The 19,204-nt window shown below is 43.0% G+C and overlaps 1 protein-coding gene across 1 annotated transcript in view; it reads right to left on the bottom strand.

Annotated features, from left to right (window-relative positions):
* The window catches only part of ADAMTS19 (ADAM metallopeptidase with thrombospondin type 1 motif 19), a 179,871-nt gene that overhangs the window by 16,007 nt on the left and 144,660 nt on the right, over positions 1 to 19,204 (bottom strand). The window contains exons 17-19 of the mRNA XM_015426577.1: positions 9,559 to 9,716; positions 6,602 to 6,755; positions 3,805 to 3,940 (exon numbers count right to left, since the gene is read on the bottom strand). Of these exons, the coding sequence (XP_015282063.1) occupies positions 3,805 to 3,940; positions 6,602 to 6,755; positions 9,559 to 9,716 (448 nt within the window). The remainder of the gene's footprint in view (positions 1 to 3,804; positions 3,941 to 6,601; positions 6,756 to 9,558; positions 9,717 to 19,204) is intronic.

The following is a 19,204-nucleotide window of genomic DNA, read 5'->3' as shown; positions in this document are numbered from 1 at the left end:
TATGCTTGTAGAATGAAACTACACAGTCTCTCTCTTCTCAGTGGAACCCTCTGGGCTCCTGAAATTCAACTCCTGGAGGTTAGTGAACAATTGAACAACAGAAATGAATCTTAGGATTCAAGCCAATGCATTTACAATTAGGGAAAAGGGTGCTGTATGGCATAGATTTATGTATTAAATTAAAATGAACTGTAATTAGCTTTTTACAAATCCTTTGAGAAAGTTGTAACATCCCTTGAGTTAATTGACAAAACACTGGGAGCTCCATTAAATGATATGCGTGACACAAGTGGGTCAGGGTTGGGGCTGGATTTAGCACATGAGCGAGGTGCAGGGGGAGCAGAGGCTTCATCCTTCCCTCCCATGAGCAAAAACAGCCAGTGAGGCCCTGTTTGCCCTGATGTGGGGCACCACATGCTGCAATCAGTACACATGAAGCCCCACAGCTGGGCAGACTCTCCATGGCTATTTTGGCTGAGGAACACAGCACCAGAATGAAGGTCGAAAACCTTTTTATTTCCCTCTCCACCATACTTGTGAGCCAAATCTGGCCCTATGATACACGGGAACATTAATTCCTTGATGTTGCATGTGATACAAGTTGTGCTGGGGGATCCATGATCTGACTCATGTCTCATATATCATCTAGTTGAGTCCTAGATGTCACAAAACCAGGATTACTAATCATTGTGTCAAAGAATGAAAAGCATTTCTAGCACTGAGAATTAATATACACAACATTTTGCTGACAGTTCCTGGAAGATGCTTCTAGTATTTATTTGGAAATTTAAACACATAAATCCTTCTGATTTCAACAGAACTTACTTCCAAGTAATCACAGTTGGAGCAGTTCTTTCTCGCAGGTTAAGATAATCCATTCCTTTAAATACATTAACAGTACAATCCTATTCAGAGTTACTCCAGTCTGAGTCAACTGAAACTGGCAGGAAGGGCGGGGTAGAAATCCAATAAATAAATAAATAGGCTTAGACTGGAGTAACTCTGCATAGGATTCCACTGTAAATGAATGGAATCTGCAGTTCTATTGCAATTGACTGCCAGTGAATGAAGATTTCTTTAGATGGGGTATAGACAGATTAATTAAAGGTACCATCTATGCTGACTAAAGGAACCTTCACATCCAGAGGCAGCAAACCTGAATGCCAGCCTTCTTGGCCTCTATGCTTTGTTTGTTGGTCATCCAGAGCAATTGGATAGCTACAAAATGCTGGATCAGCTGGACCACTGATCTTATCCAGCAGCACCCCTTATGTTTCTTGTGTACTGGGCAAAGGTATCTCCACTGTATATCTAAGTCTGTCCTGTGGATTGGAAATTATGTTGTATGGGTATTGGTTCCAGAGTTCTGTATGGACAAGAGCTTCAAAAAGCTTTGGTCTCAGTCCCAAATCACCTGAAGAACAAATTTAGAGTCCAGTGGCACGCTTAAGACCAACAGAGGCCCCGGTCACACGGTCACACGGGCAGGAAACTGCGGGGGGGGGGAGCGTGGCTATTTGCCCCGGGGCAAACTAACACGCAGTAAAGCGATCAAACCTCCTGTGGAGGTTCTGTGGAGGTACCGTGGAGCTTCCGTGGTTACAGAGAGGTGTCGATCACAACACACGCCTGCGCGCAACGAAGAAGCGCGCGGCGCGGCGAACTGGTTTTCTTTTTTTGTGTACACTACGAATGTGCATGCTCGGTTAGGTGCGTGTGCGCAACCACGGAGACTTGGGGGGAAAAAAAACCTTCTTCGCAAGGGGACATGGGCGGGCGCCGGATGCCACCGGAAACGTGATCAGACGCCCGGCTTTGCCCCGCAGTTTCCGGAAACTAGTACCTCCGAGGTACTAGTTTTTTGCTGCGCGTTTTCGGGAGGAAGCCTCCGTTGTGCCACAGAAGCGCTACGCTCCCCAGATGTGCTGGTGAGATCGCGCCCGGAAACTCCGCCTGTCTTCCGTATCTCTTGCATGGCTAATGCTGCGTGTGACCGCAGCCAGAGTTTTATTCAAGGTATGACCATTTGTGGACTCTAAATTTGTTCTATTGCTTCAGACCAACACAGCTGACCACCTGGATTCAGTGCAAATCACCTATTACTGTTATCCAAGAAATCTAAAGCATTTATATCAACCAATTCCTTTCATTACTACTGTTACAGAAAGGCTTAGGTTCCTGTATTGTAACATACCCTATACATTTTCAAAAGTTAACTGCACTTTTCATTTCCCAGTCCTGTTATTACTTTCCAATTCCTGTTATTATTTATTTCTTATTAGCCCTTTCTTTTTGGCTGTCAAGTCACAGCTGACTTATGATGACCCCTGATGGGGTTTTCAAGGCAAGAGACATTCAGAGGTGGTTTGCCATTGCTTGCTTCCATGTCACAACCTGGGTATTTCTTGGAGGTCTACCAGGGCCAATCCTACTGAGCTTCCAAGATCTGACAAGAGTAGGCCAGCCTGGGCTATTCAGGTACATACTGCAATCTTATATGTGGGAGTTTTAACATCTTTTCTATACCTAATCTATTTTAAATTTGTTTTGTTGATGGTTGTTTTTCCCCCTGAGACTTTTTCTTCTTTGAGAAGTATCTCTCTCTGTCTCTTTTTTAACAGGATAATTTAGGTACGGTATATAACATTCTATAGCCACCTGGCTTGCCAACAGCTTTGTGACACAACACTGTATACAACAAATACATCTTCAGTCCAGGTCCTCATCCCACTCTTTTTATTTTTACACAGAATTTATATAATTCTTTAAAACAGAATTTTTTTTTACCAATTAGCAGACCATTTTCTCTTACATAATACATGGTTGAATTCATGTATGTCATGCATATGCATCTATCTTACTTCTTTTTCTTAATCTGGGGCCATGTTTAAGCAAATGTTGCCCCCTAAATTTCAAGATGGTTCAGCAACTTAGGGAGCAATACTAAGCAATTCTACTCTGAAGAATGTCATATGTTATTTACTGGGGATTACTGCCAGGACAGTGTCTTTCGGATTGCCATCCAGGCCTTTTAACTGAAAATTAAAATCGCATGGGGGTGGGTCATCCCTTGGCAGTTACACTTGTATACTCCATTATTAATCTAGCTCTATGCACTGGGAGAGAAACAATCACAAAGAATCTGAAATGTGTGTGACATGTCAGAGGTCAGAGTGTAGTTGGATCCAGAATTCATTCAATTGGGGCTTACATAATCTTAAACTAGCAATATTCATTTGCTTTAATATCACATATTGGATCATATCAATAAATACATAGCACTAATTAGATGTGCTGATCAGTGTTTAACTGTAGCACTTTGCAAAAACAACTCCCCCACATTTTAATCAAATCACTTCTGACAGTGACTCCAGGTTAAAAATGCATTATACAACATTTATTTTGCTATGTCCATATAGCAAATGAAGAAAACATTGCTATGGAATTTGCCAGTATCTATATTACCCCCCCTTTCTGATAAGTCTATCAACACTTTTATCAAATAACTCATCCTTTCAATTTGCCTAGTATGGGAGTACAAATAGCTTATCTGTAAATAACATCAAGGTCTTCTATAGCAGTGATTGTTAACTGGTGACTTCTGGGTCACAGCTACTCCACCCCAAATTTTTGCAGCCCTCATGTCACTGACCTACATATTCTTAAATATTGGGGCATTTCATATCTTTCTGCAGAGGCCTCTGTGATACACTGGGACCCTACAGGTCAGAACCAGGACCTTAAGGAATGTTCCTTTTCAGTCTAAACAGAAATTAAAATTGTAATTATTTGACTCGCTATCACCTTGTCTGGCACGGCTGTTCATTGCACTTTCGGATTTGTGGTTCAGGTTTTGTTAAATATTTGCATTTCTTGTTATCCACAAAACTGATATTCTTATTCATAATCTTTGTGCAGGATACTGTTGTCTTTCTTTCTCCTGATAAGACACAAAACAAAAGTGTGTGGAACTGCAGGGAACTCTGATTAAAAAGGTGGTTTCTCAAACAGCTGTTTTCATTAAAATTCTGGCTATCATCAAAAAATTTGTTTCAGGCATGCCAAAGATCTTCTTCCTTTGAACAGTAGATCCCTTGCCAGTTCACAAACTGCTTTTGAAAGTTCTTCTAGTTTTAAAACTGGTGTGGAGGCCTGTCATTTGAGAAACACAAGCCTAACACTTCCTTGAACACAGGAAAACAATTGTGTGATTCTTTAGATCCAGTCAGTATTGTTTATATCTTTTCAACTGAAAGAAGGAAAATAAAACACAAAAAGATACAGTAATTGAAAAATTAGATTCACACAAGTAAATGTTGAACAGATCTGCTAAAATGTGAATTGTTGTTGAAAGAAAACCTGGTGTCTCTAATAGACTTAGAAAAAAATGAAGCATGCTTTTTCATGCAATAAAATTTTCAAAACCAGGAATCAATTTAAGTTGGAAATAAACTCAATGTACATTGCAACCAACTATGCACATGAAAACTATATGACTTAAGTTTCTTCTCTCCACTGTGATCAGAGGTCATTTAGGGGGGGGGGAACGCGAGGGAATGCGGTTCCCCCAGGTGAGGTGCAGGGGGGCGGGGCACATGATGAAGCCCCGCCCCCTGCTTCCAGCCGCCCTGCTTCCAGCCCTCATTCAGCCAGGAAGAGGCAGGAGAAGAGGGAGGGTAAGTTGCTTCCTCCCCGCCTCTCCCCACCCCTGCCTGCCTGGGGCCAGGGAGGGCCTTGGCGGGGCTTCCTCGCACTCCCACTGGCCTTGCAGGTCCACCGCCAGGCCCCTGATGTCAGGGGGTGTGGCATATGCTAATGAGTTATGCTAATGAGTTCCCCTAGCTCTTGTTCTACGAAATGACCCCTGACTGTGATATATTGTTTTTCCTAAATATATTTCACCAGCGGACAATATACCAGTTATCATAGACAAAGATGGTAAATGATGACAATAAAATCTTTGCTAATTATTCATACCTGCAGTAATATAAAAGTCAACAATTCATGTGTTATATATTATAATTTTTTGTCTACTGAGTTGTTTACAATAGAAATATATGGCACAATTCTCATGTGCCACAGTAAATGATGTCCTGGCTCTTCTGAAGTACCTGATCCAAACATTAGTATGCCAAAAGGAACATCAGTAGCTCTGTTCAAACAAAGGAGATTGTTGAAAGCAGAATGCAGTTATAGAACAGGATGATAATTCAAAATTATTGAGATCAACTGGGGTCACATTGGAATGGCATTGTGTGCTGACTGTACTGTGCATTGACTCATTACCTGGAATGCCCATGGACAGAAATGCAAAAAATGTTTTAATGTATAATAAATCAATAAATAATAAAAATCCATGGCTACCAAAATGGTTAGTCACTCCAAATCAATATGTGAAAATTCAGCATCTCCACACCCTCACTGACTCCTAATCATAGTTACACACTTCTCCACTGAACTTAATAGGGTATAACTTTGCTTAGCCTTGCACTGCAATTCTCCCATCTATATAACTCTTAAAGAAATGGGGCTTTCTATTTATGCCATGTTGATTCCCTAGTCCATCATTCTCAGGCCTTTTTGTCAAGCCTGTATCTCTCTCCTTACATTCATGTCCAGCTCCTTTCTGGAAACTCTTCCAGTTCCTCTTCTGATCCCTAGCCTGTCCCACACAGTGCCTCCTATATGAATTAATCCCATGCACAGAAATTGTACCGTGAATCTTTGTTGTTCACAGCATTATTCCTGGAGCAGAAGGAATATACATGGATATTCTGTGATCTTAACTAATCTGCAAAGGCTTCACTGCAGCAAATGATACAATATAGACTATGGACTATGCAGGAACAGTTTGCAGTGTAGGATTCATACCAAGTGAAGAAGTGCATAGGTGTATGTTTTTTGAAGATGACAATACAAGGGCACATGAAAAAGGTGATAAAGACACAAAAGGATGTATGTTTTCCAAATCCACTGAAGAATTCACAAAAGCTCTGATATGAAACTATGTTGTCTGATACGAAACCAAATAAATAAATTGGCCATGGGAAACTTTTTAAGGCTGCCCATATAAGGAAAGTGAGCCCACAAACAGTTGAGAAGCCATTGCTTACGGTGTAGAAATCAGGAGTGCTATATCCCTGGATGCTCTTCTAATACATCAAATTCATTCATTCATTCAGGTCATCAACTTCATTTGTGTAATAAAACTCAAAGTCCATCCATGCAAAAGTTTTCCGAGGTCTTGGAGGAAAATCTGTCTACTCAAATGGAGATAATGGAGCTCATGAAGCTCTCTGTGTGCTTTAGTGCTGCTGGATCACTGCTAGGAGTGGGGTGAGACACATATGGCAGTACTATAGCCCTTTTTAAAAACATATTTCTTGTAGACCTATTTTCACGAATGCTTCAATTTGATCATGTGATAATTTTTTACTGTAAATATTGCTATTATAAGAAAGATAATCTTAAACTGAAAAATTAATTTTGGCCTTCCTGTAGTAAGGCTCTCGCACAAGTGGCATTAAGGATAGCACTAATACAACAAGAAACATTAACCCACCAAATATTTACCATGCCATGGATATTAGAAAACCATTACCTCCTCCACATATAGCATCGCAATCCTCCCAGCCTGAGTGAGTCCACATAAAAAGTGGTTCAGATACTTTTGAGCTCTGATTCTCAGGCAGGGGGTCCAAGGGAATAGTGTATTCATAGTGTAGACCATAATTCTGATCTTGAAAAAGCAGGACCTGTAACATAGATAGAATTGAGATTTGAAAGCCTAGTTATTACAGATTTTTAAAATGTTGACATACAAAATGAGTGATGTATAGCTCTATGGCAAAGCACATAATCTTTATGTATATGGCCCCAGTTTTAAACCCTCACATCCATACTTGAAAGGGTGTCAGGTGGTGTGGACCGACCAGCGAGACCACAGAGGACCTAAGTTGTGCTCAGGGGTGTTAAATTTGTGTGCGCCCAGCTAAAGTCACCATCCTTCTATGGTACTGACAGCTGTTTCTGAACAGGAGCTTCTACTGTATTTAAATACTTTATCCAGCTTGGCTTGCTACTGACAAATCAGAACCCACGACAGGTAAAAGCCATGTAATAAAATGTCTCACTTACTCCAATGAGGTAAGGAGAAAAAACTAGAATTGACTCTTTGCATTGGAAAAGAGACACTGTTGTTGAAGCAGCCAAGTAATCCATTGGTGTGCAGTATGGAACACATAGGCATCATGCTGGAGATCTATAGCGCAACTACTATGGAGCAACTACTAGTTGCTGTTGACAGTACTGGTCTAGATGGACCAGCAGTCTGACTCAGGCAGTTTCATATGTTCATACAAGCAAAGTGGAGAAATGCTTTGCATTTTTCACGGAGCAATCAATGACAGAGTTGCTATTCTGATACCCATGGAAGATGTTTAAGAGTAAATAATAAAAGGTATTTCAAAACCTCATGGGCAAAATCATAAGGAAATCAGAAACTTATTTCTAGATAAAACTATTAATCTATACCAATGATACTCACTCAGTGGCTTAGGAACCACATGGGGCTCTCTGATATTCCATCCTTGGCTCTTTAGAGCACTGTTCCTGAATGTGGGACTGTCCTCATGTTCCAGGTAATTGGACCAAGCCATTACCCAGTAGCAAATGGTTTCCACCTTGAAACAACCACTGCTTGGAAGACTGCTAGCTTTCCTGAGCTATGTGCCTCATGCCAGGGATGGAAGTAAAGGGCCAATCTGCTTCAACACCCCCCCTTCTCTGCAGCCTGTGGCTACAGTAATATATTTAATGTTGTTAGTTATATTATTATATTATGTGTTTGGTGGGGAGGTGAACAGGGCATGCCATAGTTATGTGACTCTTTTGGTTAATGGTAATTACAAAAGTGGCTCTTCATGAGCCATGAAGTGAGGACCATTTATATATACATCAATTGTTTATCCTGACACTATCAGTCGCCCACGCCAAAAGCTTAATCCTGCTTGCAAGCTTCAATTGAAATGGTCACAATAAGCCTGATAGTCCTTATAAGAAGTTTCTCTTCAAATCAGAAAATTTTCCAAACAGAAAACATGCAAAAGAATAGTAATTCATAGGGCACACTAATGTAAATAAATTAAATTACTAGTGTAAATCAAGTAAATAATTAAGACTCTTCTGAGATCATCTATCCATGCACTGTATTATTTATTACTTCACCCGTGTCTCCTCCCAAGCTGCTGGGGTAATTGTGTCATGTGTCCACAACAAATCAGATCTGTACCGCCTATTATGCCTCTACTGAGCAATGACTCTGGGCTCTCCTCCTTCCAATCAGGATATACATGAAAAATAGTGAATCAGAAACTCAGAGCAGTTGTCTGAAGACAGACAATTCTCTTTCATACTTTAAAAAGAATCCATCTTGCATATAAGAAAGAAGTATGCATCCTATTTTAATTTCTTAAAAAGTGTGCCTTGGTTGTCAGAATGAAAATAATCATTAATAGGAATTTCTGGGGGAGTGATTTGTATTAAACACCAACTGTTAAACACAGAAAGAGCCACTCCAAAGCAATTCAAAATCGATGTGTATATGTGTTACATGATGTGTATACATGTCAGGAGACTTAGTCACTGGAATGTTCTCTGCAATAGTTATTATATAAATGCAATAGTATAACAGAAATATATTGTGGTTACTGCTGGCTCAGCTACTAAAAGCATCCAGTAAATCTATATTTTTATAAATAAATTGGAATCACAAGATAATTCTGCTTGAGGTCTACAAATCCTTGGTACCATCAAAATAATGATCAACATTGTGTAGTCATAAGTCATTTCTGCTTTAACCAGTGGGTACCATCACTACTTTAACCGAACCTAATTCTTCAATTTCTCAACTACCTTGCAGGCTTCATCCCATGCAAGAGAGATGGCCAGCTACAGAGGTGCATAGACTCTGTGAGTTCGTTTCCAATCACTTGAACGGAGGATGTTTATTTGCATGGATTAGGTTCCTCCAGTGAAATGAACGGGAATTTCTTTTGGAAGGAAAAGTTTTGTGGGAACACTTCTGCATGCATACTGCTCACACCTGGCACAGATCATTGCAGCAGGTTAATAGATAACAAACATAGCTGCTTTTTTGTGCTGTCGTCATTACATTTTTGCCAAATGAATGAATTTCACATGTATCTAAGAGCCACAACAGGAAACACCTTTCATTTATTAATGTAGGCTGGAGCATATCTATATTTATGAACGGAATTAGTTTATAGATTCACAAGGGATTACTTTATGGATTCAAAACCAGTCCTTCAACCATCAAGTTCCTCAGTAAATACAAACTGAGGTTATCGTATGCTATATGGAAATTTCAAAAATTTCTGTCTTGTAGTAGCTTTTTCCAAAGATACATTTGTCTTCACAATATCACCCATTTGGAGAACATATGGCCATATTTGACGTATGAGTGTATAAGTACACTATCTTAGATTTAATATGCTTTATAGCTTGAATCAGTTCTAATTATCATCCATGTTACCATACCAATAAATGTAATGGTGATGTAGTGGGACCTTTAGCAGAAATTTTCTCCCACAGGCCTCTCCTAACATAATGGACAGTGGTACCAGCAATGTTGAATGCTCCAGAATGTTCTATCTTCCAGTCACTATTAATAGACTGTTTGCTGGCATCTCGAAGAGCTGCAGATATATTGGAAAACAGTATAAAAAGATTTTGTCATTTTTCACATTTCCTTGTTGTCCTAACAGAATAATTTTTTTTCACGTTGCTGGAGCCACCAATCTAAATTATACAGCTACTTATGATTAAGTAGTAAAATTTCAGCAACCAAACCTTTAGCTATTTCCTATTTGAATTCTTAGCACATTCAAGACAGATTTTAGTAATACAGTGAAGGGTTAGGGGGAAATGTTGCATGTACCAGTCCATACTTTATTATTTAATTCATATGACATATACAATATGGATTCATTGCTTGTGTTACATGAAAGAATTTGAACATGATTTCTTTACAATCTAGTAAGACTCAAGTGAATATAATGACTTAATTCCAAAACTCAATGCAAACCTTCCAACCCAGTTTTGAGAATCCTTTCAGCCTGAAATCTATTACAAGAAATACTAGGCCTCTGAATTTGCTAACTACTATAAGACCTACTGAGGGCAAATAGCACAATGGCTTTAAATGCCTCAAACCAAGTATTGACTAAGTAGTGCCAATCAATACGAGAAGTTCAGTATACCATCTCAACCTCCACTGCATCTTAGCTTACATTCTCTGCTTAGGAACTTCATGTTATACTACTCCACTAGCAGCCAAAGCCACAACTGACAGAGCTCCCATTCTATGCAACACTTAAACACATAGCAGAACTGTCTATAAGCTGTCTATACCTAACAACCTTATATTCCTAGATCACAATCAGACGCTGTCCACCCTTCCTGTGCTTATCTCTTTGTTTTCTAGGTCATTAACCTCTCCTTTCTTACATTTTCTTTCCTTTTCCCTCAAGCCTTCTTTAATCTACTTGCCTTCCACCAATTTCTTGATTCACAGTCCACTGCCTCCTCTGCATTCTCTCTTTAACTACCTGGACTCTGTGTTCCCTATCCCAGCTTTTCTACTTCACGAAACCTCAGCTTTAAAGGTGTGCAAAAATAATAAAAAAAATTCAGCCCATTCGGATTTGGCGGAATTGGGCAGAATCCATTTCGGCTGGCAGTAAGACTCCCGCATGTCAGTTTCATCAGTATGAGCTGATTGGGGAGTCTTTTGGCCAGCCAAATGTCAATTTCAGCCCCATTATATCCTACAGGCCATTGAAGTCAATGGCGAAAACATAGGGTATATTCTGGGGGCTGGAGGGAAGGGGGCTTGAGGGAGAGACTCCAAACTTGCAGGGTAGCTGCTGGAGCCTCTCCCCAAGATACCAACCATGTTTCAAGAGCATTTTTCCCACCATAGAGAACAATGGAGGGGATAGGGGCAACCTGTTTGGGGGCCCGTAGAATTGGACCCCCTGGTCCAATATTCTTCAAAATTGGTCTGAATCTTGGGGAGAGGCTCCAGCAGCTACCCCACATGTTTGTAGCCTCTCCCTCAAACCCCCTCCCCTCCAGGCCCCAGAATATACCCTATGTTTTCGCCATTGACTTCAATGGCCCATAGGATATAATGGGGCTGAATTGCCGCCGAAATTCGGCGGCAATTCGGCGGCAAGCCAATTCAGATCAGATAATCTGAATCGGCCTGCAGCAGCGGGAAAGGGGTCTAAATGGGCGATTTTCGGGGGTGCATTCGGTTTGGACGAACTGAATGCACATCCCTACTCGGCTTGCTCTTTTTCAGAGAGGCTGAATTGCAGACATGCAGGCATCTTTGTTTCCTGAATATTCAACCACAACTCAGCTAACTGATTTTAGAAGCTCTTCTGTCCACAGGTACAATACAAAACAGATGAGAAAAATTCATGGAGGGCAGGTCTGTCAACAGCTATTACCCATGATATATACATCTTCTGAAATTATGTTCACAATATACCTTATAGTATTAGGAAACATTTATCAGTGGACTAAGAAAAGTCATGCTTTGACGCTTCCTAGAAACCTAAGAGGCCCTGGTCTGAAATACAGTGTTTCACTAGATGGAAGTTGGTTAGATTTAGCAAGGCAGCTGTTATCAGAACTGCAAGAAAAAAGAACTGTTTGGCCCACAGCCATTTAAAGTCATTCGTTTATCTGGGGGGAAACTCACAAACTATGATTCAGTTAAAATAACCTATACGCCATCATCTTTGTCTTCAGACTTGCATTTTTACCAGGAATCTATGCCATATATGTTGGTCTTAAAGGTGCCATTGGACTCTAAATTTGATACAAGTACCTGTGAGAGATGCATTTCTCAGTTTAAGTATGCCTATGTATGAGCTACTCTTATCTCATGCATTAGATATTCACACTATTTTCTTCAAGTTCTTAAACTATGCCTATGCAAATAGGCAATAATGTGATCAACCTTGCCAAATATATGTTTGCCTTCCTGGGCACTATCAATCCCCATAAGCATTTAATGGGATTAAGGAATTGAGGTTAGATGACAATGTCATTACTGATACATAAATTCCCCCCCCCATGTGAATTCTGATGGCCTCAGTGCCTTAATCAGATATATAATGTCAAATAGGCTTGAAGTCATCTTCTGGACAAAGTTGTCCTAAACATTCTTTCTCACTGAAATTCCATGCTTGGCATCAGCGATGTGAAAGGCCTCATTCGCTCAGTCCTTGCCCAGATCTTTTCATAAAGTTGTATGTTAGTGTGAGTCATTTCTGGCAATCAACTCTTCTCCCAACCATACTCATAATGTTTTGTTATGTTTCTATGGGAAACAATGGCAACAGCACCATCAACAGGCAATAATATAATTGTATTATCCAGCAATCACACATGCCACTAAAGCACAGTACAATGAATGCACATAGTGCAAAATATTCGAACACACATCACTGCAAAAACCAACAGTTCTAAGAGGTATTTTTCTGTTGTAATATATCAGTATTTGAAATTATTCTATTTAAAAGTTTAATGAAAATGATAATCCTCTATTCAATGAGCAAATATAACGAGAACACTCATTATATACGAAAACAGCAGAATGCTTGCTTTATAGTTACTATATTTTATACTCCCTGGGTTTCTAACCAGTCATCAAGAGCATATTTCAGTAGGTGTGTTACAAAATCCTGCAAAATCCTGTTATGAACATGAAGAAAGAAACACAAGGGAAACCAGATCCAGTGGTATGTCAGACTACAAATCTGACTTTTCAAAGGGCACACAGAACCTTCCATAACAGGCACCTCCATACTTCCAGATCACATTTATGACTTATTTATTGAGAAATGTGTACCCCATACTTTTAACTCAAACAGATTCTCGAGGCAGCTTCCAACATAGGAATAAAACAAATTACAGAATAAAGCGGTTTAAACAGCAACAACATAATAAAATAGCCATAAAATCAACTATCAGATCCTATCATAAAACCAATCACGTAATTGTAGACACCCTGACCTGGATTGCCCAGGCTTCCTTGATTTTGTCAGAGCTCGGAAATAAGCAGATCTCGGAAATAAGCAGGGTAAGCCCTGGTTAGCACTTGGATGGGAGACTATCAAGGAGGTCTAGCATTGCTATACAGAGGCAGGCAGTGGCAAACCACCCCTGAATGTCACTTGCCTTGAAAACCCTGTGGGGTTGCAGTGAGGTTGGCTGTGACTTGACAGCAAAAAAAATTTTTTTTTGTGGACAGCAGCTAAGAACACAACTAACATGTATATGAAGGCAGTACATGAATAATGCAAACAGTATTGCAAATAGTATAAGCAAAACCAACCAAAAGCTTGAAAAGAAGGAACATTTTCATCTGGTAACTAATATCATATAGACTAATTGCCCTGTGAAAATCTGCAGGCAATGAGTTCCATAAATAAGGCAGTACTAGAGAAGGCCCTCTCCCTCACCCTAATGCCCACCTACTTTACTTCAGAAAATGGGTGTGGTGAATAGGGCCAAATCTGTCTCCTTTTCCAGTAACTGTCAATTCCTTTTGCACTTTGGTGGTCTGGACAGAAAGCCAGAAATGACCAATCAGAACACTTGGAGGGAGAGGGAAGAACAGATGAGAAAAAGCCATTTAAGGAAGCTTGAGTCAGTCAGGGTTCAGAGGTTCCTTAAGCAAGGTAGGAATCTAGATCTGTCTCCAATCTCTTGGGGTGAAAGTAGATTGTTTAATGTGGTGGCTTGATGTGGCATGCATTGATATCTGGATCTCATTTGGATAGGTGGGACAGGCTAAGGTCTGTGTTTTAAAAAGGATACACACACACATCAGTGGTACAAAATTGGACTTGAACATCCCCAGTTTACTTCCCCCTACAGTAAATAAAGTTTTCTCTTATGTTCAGTCTCTGTTATCCTTCTTGATATTAAAGGCAGAAAAGGTTATAACTGTCAGCCAGGCCTCTGCTACACTGGCTACCATGGGGGGGGGGGAGCTGGCCTGCTAGCTTGGCGGGATTTGCAACCTGGGGACACGGTGTATCTGTCCACTAAGAACATGAAAGGGCTCCAGCCCAAGAGGAAACTGGGTTGGAAATATATTGGGCCATTCAAAGTGTTGCGTCAGATAAACGAGGTGGCTGTTGAACTGGAATTGCCAAAAACTCTTAAAGATATATATCCTGTATTTCATTTTAGCCTTCTGAAAAAGGACCTGGGACCGAACAAGTGGTGAATGGTGAACCCCATCAAGAAGTGAAAGAAATCTTGGACTCTAAGCTTAAGCATGGCCGTCTTTACTATCTAATAAAGTGGGAATATGCACCAACCCCCTCCTCCCAACTGAAGCGGCAGGCCTTCCTCAGCCTGCTGAAATTTTATCACACATTCCTCCCACACAAAGCAGCCATGGCCATGCCCCTGCACCGCCTCTTGGACAAACACGCACACTGGTAGTGGGGCCTGCCGCAGGCCACGGCTTTTAGGGCCGTAAAAGACCTGCTGACCTCTAATGCTGTCCCGGCCCACTTTGACAAATCCCTCCCTGTAGTGCCCGCATGCGGTGGGGGCGGTCCTGGGATATTAGCTAGCAGACGGCTGCGAGGTCCTGGTAGCCTATTACTCACGCACCTTGTCTACGGCGGAGCGGAACTATGCTCAAATTGACAAGGAGGCGCTGGCGATAGTGGCGGGGGTGCGCAAGTTCCATAACTCTACCTGTATGGCCACCCCTTCACCATTGTCATGGACCACAAGCCGCTGCTGGGTCTCTTGGCCCTGGACCACCAGACACCCCAGATGCTGTCCTCCCAGGTCCATCTTCCTCGCAGGTTATGAGTACAACCTGCAGCACCAGCTGGGCAAGGCTATGGGACAAGCAGACGCACTCAGCCGCCTTCTGCTACCCATCTGTGAACTAGACCCGGCTCCCGCACATCAGATCCTGCTGCTGGAGGACCTTCCCAACCATCTGATCCAGGTGCCCAACGTCTCCAAACACACCAGTAAGGACCACGTCCTCTGCCATGTTCGGGACTGGGTGGGGAGGGGCTGGCCCACTGGGAGTGTGGGCCCAGAGTTTGCAGCATTCTTGTCCCACTGGGATGAGCTGTCCACCCACAAAGGCTGCATCTTGTGGGGAAGCCGGTTAGTCATCCCTACCCCCTTATGCGAAAGAGTACTCGCTGCGCTGCACAAGACCCACCCGGGGATCGTGCCAATGAAAGCCTTAGTGTGCAGCTATGTATGGTGGTCTGGCATGGGCGGGGAGACAGAGGACCTGGTCAAACGCTGCACGACATGCCAGGAAACATGGCCGGCCCCTCCTGGGGCCCCAGTGCATCAGTGGGAATCCTCGCACAAACCATGGGCCCATCTCCACCTCGGCCTGTTCCAAGGACAAACGTTCTTCATCCTCATGGATTCCTACTCAAAGTGGCTAGAGGTGGTCCCTGTCTCCTCTATGTCATTAAGAGCAGCGATCAAAGCCATGTGGAAAATCTTCAGCACTCATGGCATCCCTGACACCCTAGTGTCGGACAACGGGACTGCATTCACATCTGCCGAATTCCTGGAATTTGTACAATACTATGGGATTCAGCACGTCCGTTCCACTCCCTTCCACCCGGCCACCAACAGACAGGCAGAACGGATGGTCCGAAGTGCTGCACAGGCTCGTCCAAGGGGACTGCACAGGCTTGTCCAAGGGTTGGCTGCTTTCCTGTTTGGCCAACGAACGACCCCACACACAGCCACAGGATGCTGCCCAGCGGAACTCTTAATGGGGCAGCACCTAACAACCAGGCTGGACCGGCTCCACCTAGACAGGGCACCTGACCATCTCCCGGGCCCGGTGAACCAAAAGGCACCCCAAGGGTTCTTTCCAGAGGACCCAGTCTACGCCCACAACTATGCGAGAGGCAAACCATGGATCCCTGCCTGGGTGGTGAGAATGACAGGACCACTATCCTACAAGGTCTCAACATAAGATGGTCAGCTCCTCCGGAGGAATGTGGACCAACTACGCCATCGCCTGCTACCCCTAGATGATCCAGAGGTCCAGGACGCTGAGGACAGCGAGGTGGATCCAGACCCGGAGGAGCCTGCACTGGGACCAACGGAACCAGACACGGCTGAAACTCCCCCCCCCATGCTCTATGCCAGAGCCCAGCAGTGGAATCGCCCCTGCAACCGGGATCTCGCCAACCATTGCCTCCGAGCCACAAGCCAGACCAACCATGCCTCCCAACACCTGAACGGAGCCATGCCACTCCATGAGAGAATGGCGCCCCCTCCCCCCGAGGACTTGCGGAACTATGTGTGTTAGTACTTTGGAACTAAGTGGGGGGGGTGTTATGTATTAAGATGGCTGCGACTTCGTGCACCTGGCCACGCAGTCGAACCAAACATGGACCTTTGGGTCTGAGAACAATACACACTGCGTATCCTAGGCGCGGACCAATGGGAGCACCAGGAGCCTACAAGGAACCTATAGTTATAGAGGGCATGTACATAGAACCTATCACGGGAATCGGGGGTGTGCTGGGTGTGTGTGTAGACAAGAATATAAGCCGGCTGTGGACCAGCTAGTTTATCTTTCATTTTCCAATGTAATCAATAAACATGAGCTGATTTCACCATGCTACGCCTGGAACTCCAGTACTTTTCAATGGGACAGATATTCCTCAATTAATCCCCAAATCAATACATGCTACTACTGTGAGGACACTGGCACTGCTCGGGGTGGGTGGGGGTGTTCACCATCAAAAATATTTTAGTGCCTGATCCTGCTTTCCCAAGCTATCACAGTGAAGAGCACATGGAGAAGAGCCATTTGTGAAGATCCTAATTGTTAAGCAGGTATATGAGAGAAGACAGATGGTCTTTAGAGAATTCTGGTCACAAAGATATCAAGAGATTTAAAGATAATAATCAGCACTATGATCAGCCTGGAAGTGCATATGTAGCCAGTGAAGCTCTTTTACATAGTCTCTGCAACCAGCAATCGACATGTGTACTGCAGTCACCATCACATCTGTTTCTTTCTAGCCTCACCTTGAGTGTGTTTACCATATTCTAAATTTCTGCATGACTTCTCATAGTGACTTCAGGCAGTTTTTACAGAAAACAGGAAAGCAAATTAAAACATATTACAATTCAAGAGCTGGTACAGTCTTCAGACACCATACTCTGAGACCACATAATGAGGCATAAGAACATAAAAAGCCTCGCTAGATCAGATCAATCATCCATCTAGTCCAATAGATGCACTCACTTCACTTCTATTCCTTTAGTAGTGACACACGGTACTTAACAAGTGGGGTTTTTTTAGTCTTGCGGCTTGTAGTGCCATCATGGAAGAACCCCTCACAGGCCCATAGCTAGGGAATTTTTAGTGGGGGGCCCCTGGGGAAAGTGAGGCCCCCCCAAAAAGCCTCACGAATGTACACTGATGTCACAAAAAGTGCACTGACATCACAACAAATAAAAAATCAAATTAAAAAAAATGCTCAAGCTTCTGCTGCCGCCAGCACTGAAATGCACCCCCGTCTCCCTCCCTCCCTGATGCCAAGCTAAGGCATGGATAGAGTGCGTTCAGAAAGGGAAAGAAATGGAAAAAAGGGAAAGAAAGGGAAAGAAACAGAAGAAAGGAAAGGGAAAGAAAATGAAAGTCTCTGTGCTTCACCCCAAGTTCCAAATCCCCCCCCAGCAGTTAAAAAGGAGCTTGAAGGCTTACATTTGTAATGTCCCCCTTTGGCTGTGGGTTCCCAGGCTAGAGTACTCACTCAGTCACCTGTTCTCAGGTCCATTCAGCATATACAAAATGAAACTGAACAAGAGCTCCACCCAACAGGACCAAACTAAATCACACAGATATTAGGGGAAGAGCAGATAGTTCCATTACATATATACATGTATACAGTGAATATATCACAGCATTACAAGAGCAAGACCCTTTGGGGGAAGTGAGAGATCAAGAAATCTAATAAATAAAACCAACTGAAAGCAGGGGAGGAGAAGGAGAAATGGGCTTCCTCCAGTATAAACCACGTGCAAAGGATTCACACAGCAAACATGGGTTAAAGACTACAGCCAGGGAAGCATTGGGATTACTGTCTTGCTACTCTGAAATGGGGGTTTGGGGAGGGGAGAAAAGGAAGGGCTGAACATAAAAAGCAATCTGAAAAGGGTTATTAAAATGCACAATACGGTGGGAGGAGAAAGAAAGAGATAAAAAAGGCTTGGAAATAGAAGAGAGAAAAACATCAAAAGGCATAGTTGAGGGGATAGAAAAGTTGGGGAGAGCAACAGAAAATCCATGGACAGGCTGCCCCCCCCAGCTCCTGCAGAGGGATCCCGTAGCCAACTTGATCCCCTCACAGCATTTCGGGGGGGGGGATGATTTAAAAACATGCTCTCCTTCCTGCTTTTCCCAGTTGTACTAAAAGAAGCCCTGCGCCACAGAGCCCAACCCCCAGGGATGCCTCTTGCCTGCCCAAAGAAGTAGGGAAGGGAAGGGAAGGGAAGGGAAGGGAAGGGAAAGAAGCCCACAAACACACACTGCAGGCATTTCTCTCTCTTTTCCCCTGATCACTGGGAAATCAGACTGGACCCCCTCCCTCACTCTCTCTCACACACACACTAAAGGGAAGGGAAAAGAGCCCCCTGCAACCACACCACAGGCATTCCCCCCCCCCAGCTCATTGGAAATCAGACTGGATTCCCCACCCACTCTCTCTCTCTCTCACACACACACACACACACACACATACACTGATGCACCAGGCCTGTGCCACAGAGCCCAGGGATGACTCTCACCCACCCAAAGCAGCAGGGAAGGGAAATTGTTATGTATTGAGATGTATACAACTGCCTTGTGAACTGTGCCATTGAGATGCCATGTTAAGCTTCGCCCTGGGCTAGGATCCTAATGTAACCAATAGGAGCCCTAGCCCAGAATATGTTTGCCAATCACCGTGCAGAGCGGGATCGCTTGTGATTGGTCCTTATTGCTTCAACCTCATAGGTTGCCTATTGTACAGTGGGTGTGGCTACATTAGCCGGGAATGTTTAAATACAGAGCAGCCAGTGTATGTCTTGGTTCTGA

Source organism: Gekko japonicus, unplaced genomic scaffold (assembly GCF_001447785.1).
Source record: "Gekko japonicus isolate JY-2015 unplaced genomic scaffold, Gekko_japonicus_V1.1 scaffold1511, whole genome shotgun sequence".
Taxonomy (NCBI): Eukaryota; Metazoa; Chordata; class Lepidosauria; order Squamata; family Gekkonidae; genus Gekko; species Gekko japonicus.
This window is presented reverse-complemented; position numbering and strand designations above follow the sequence as displayed.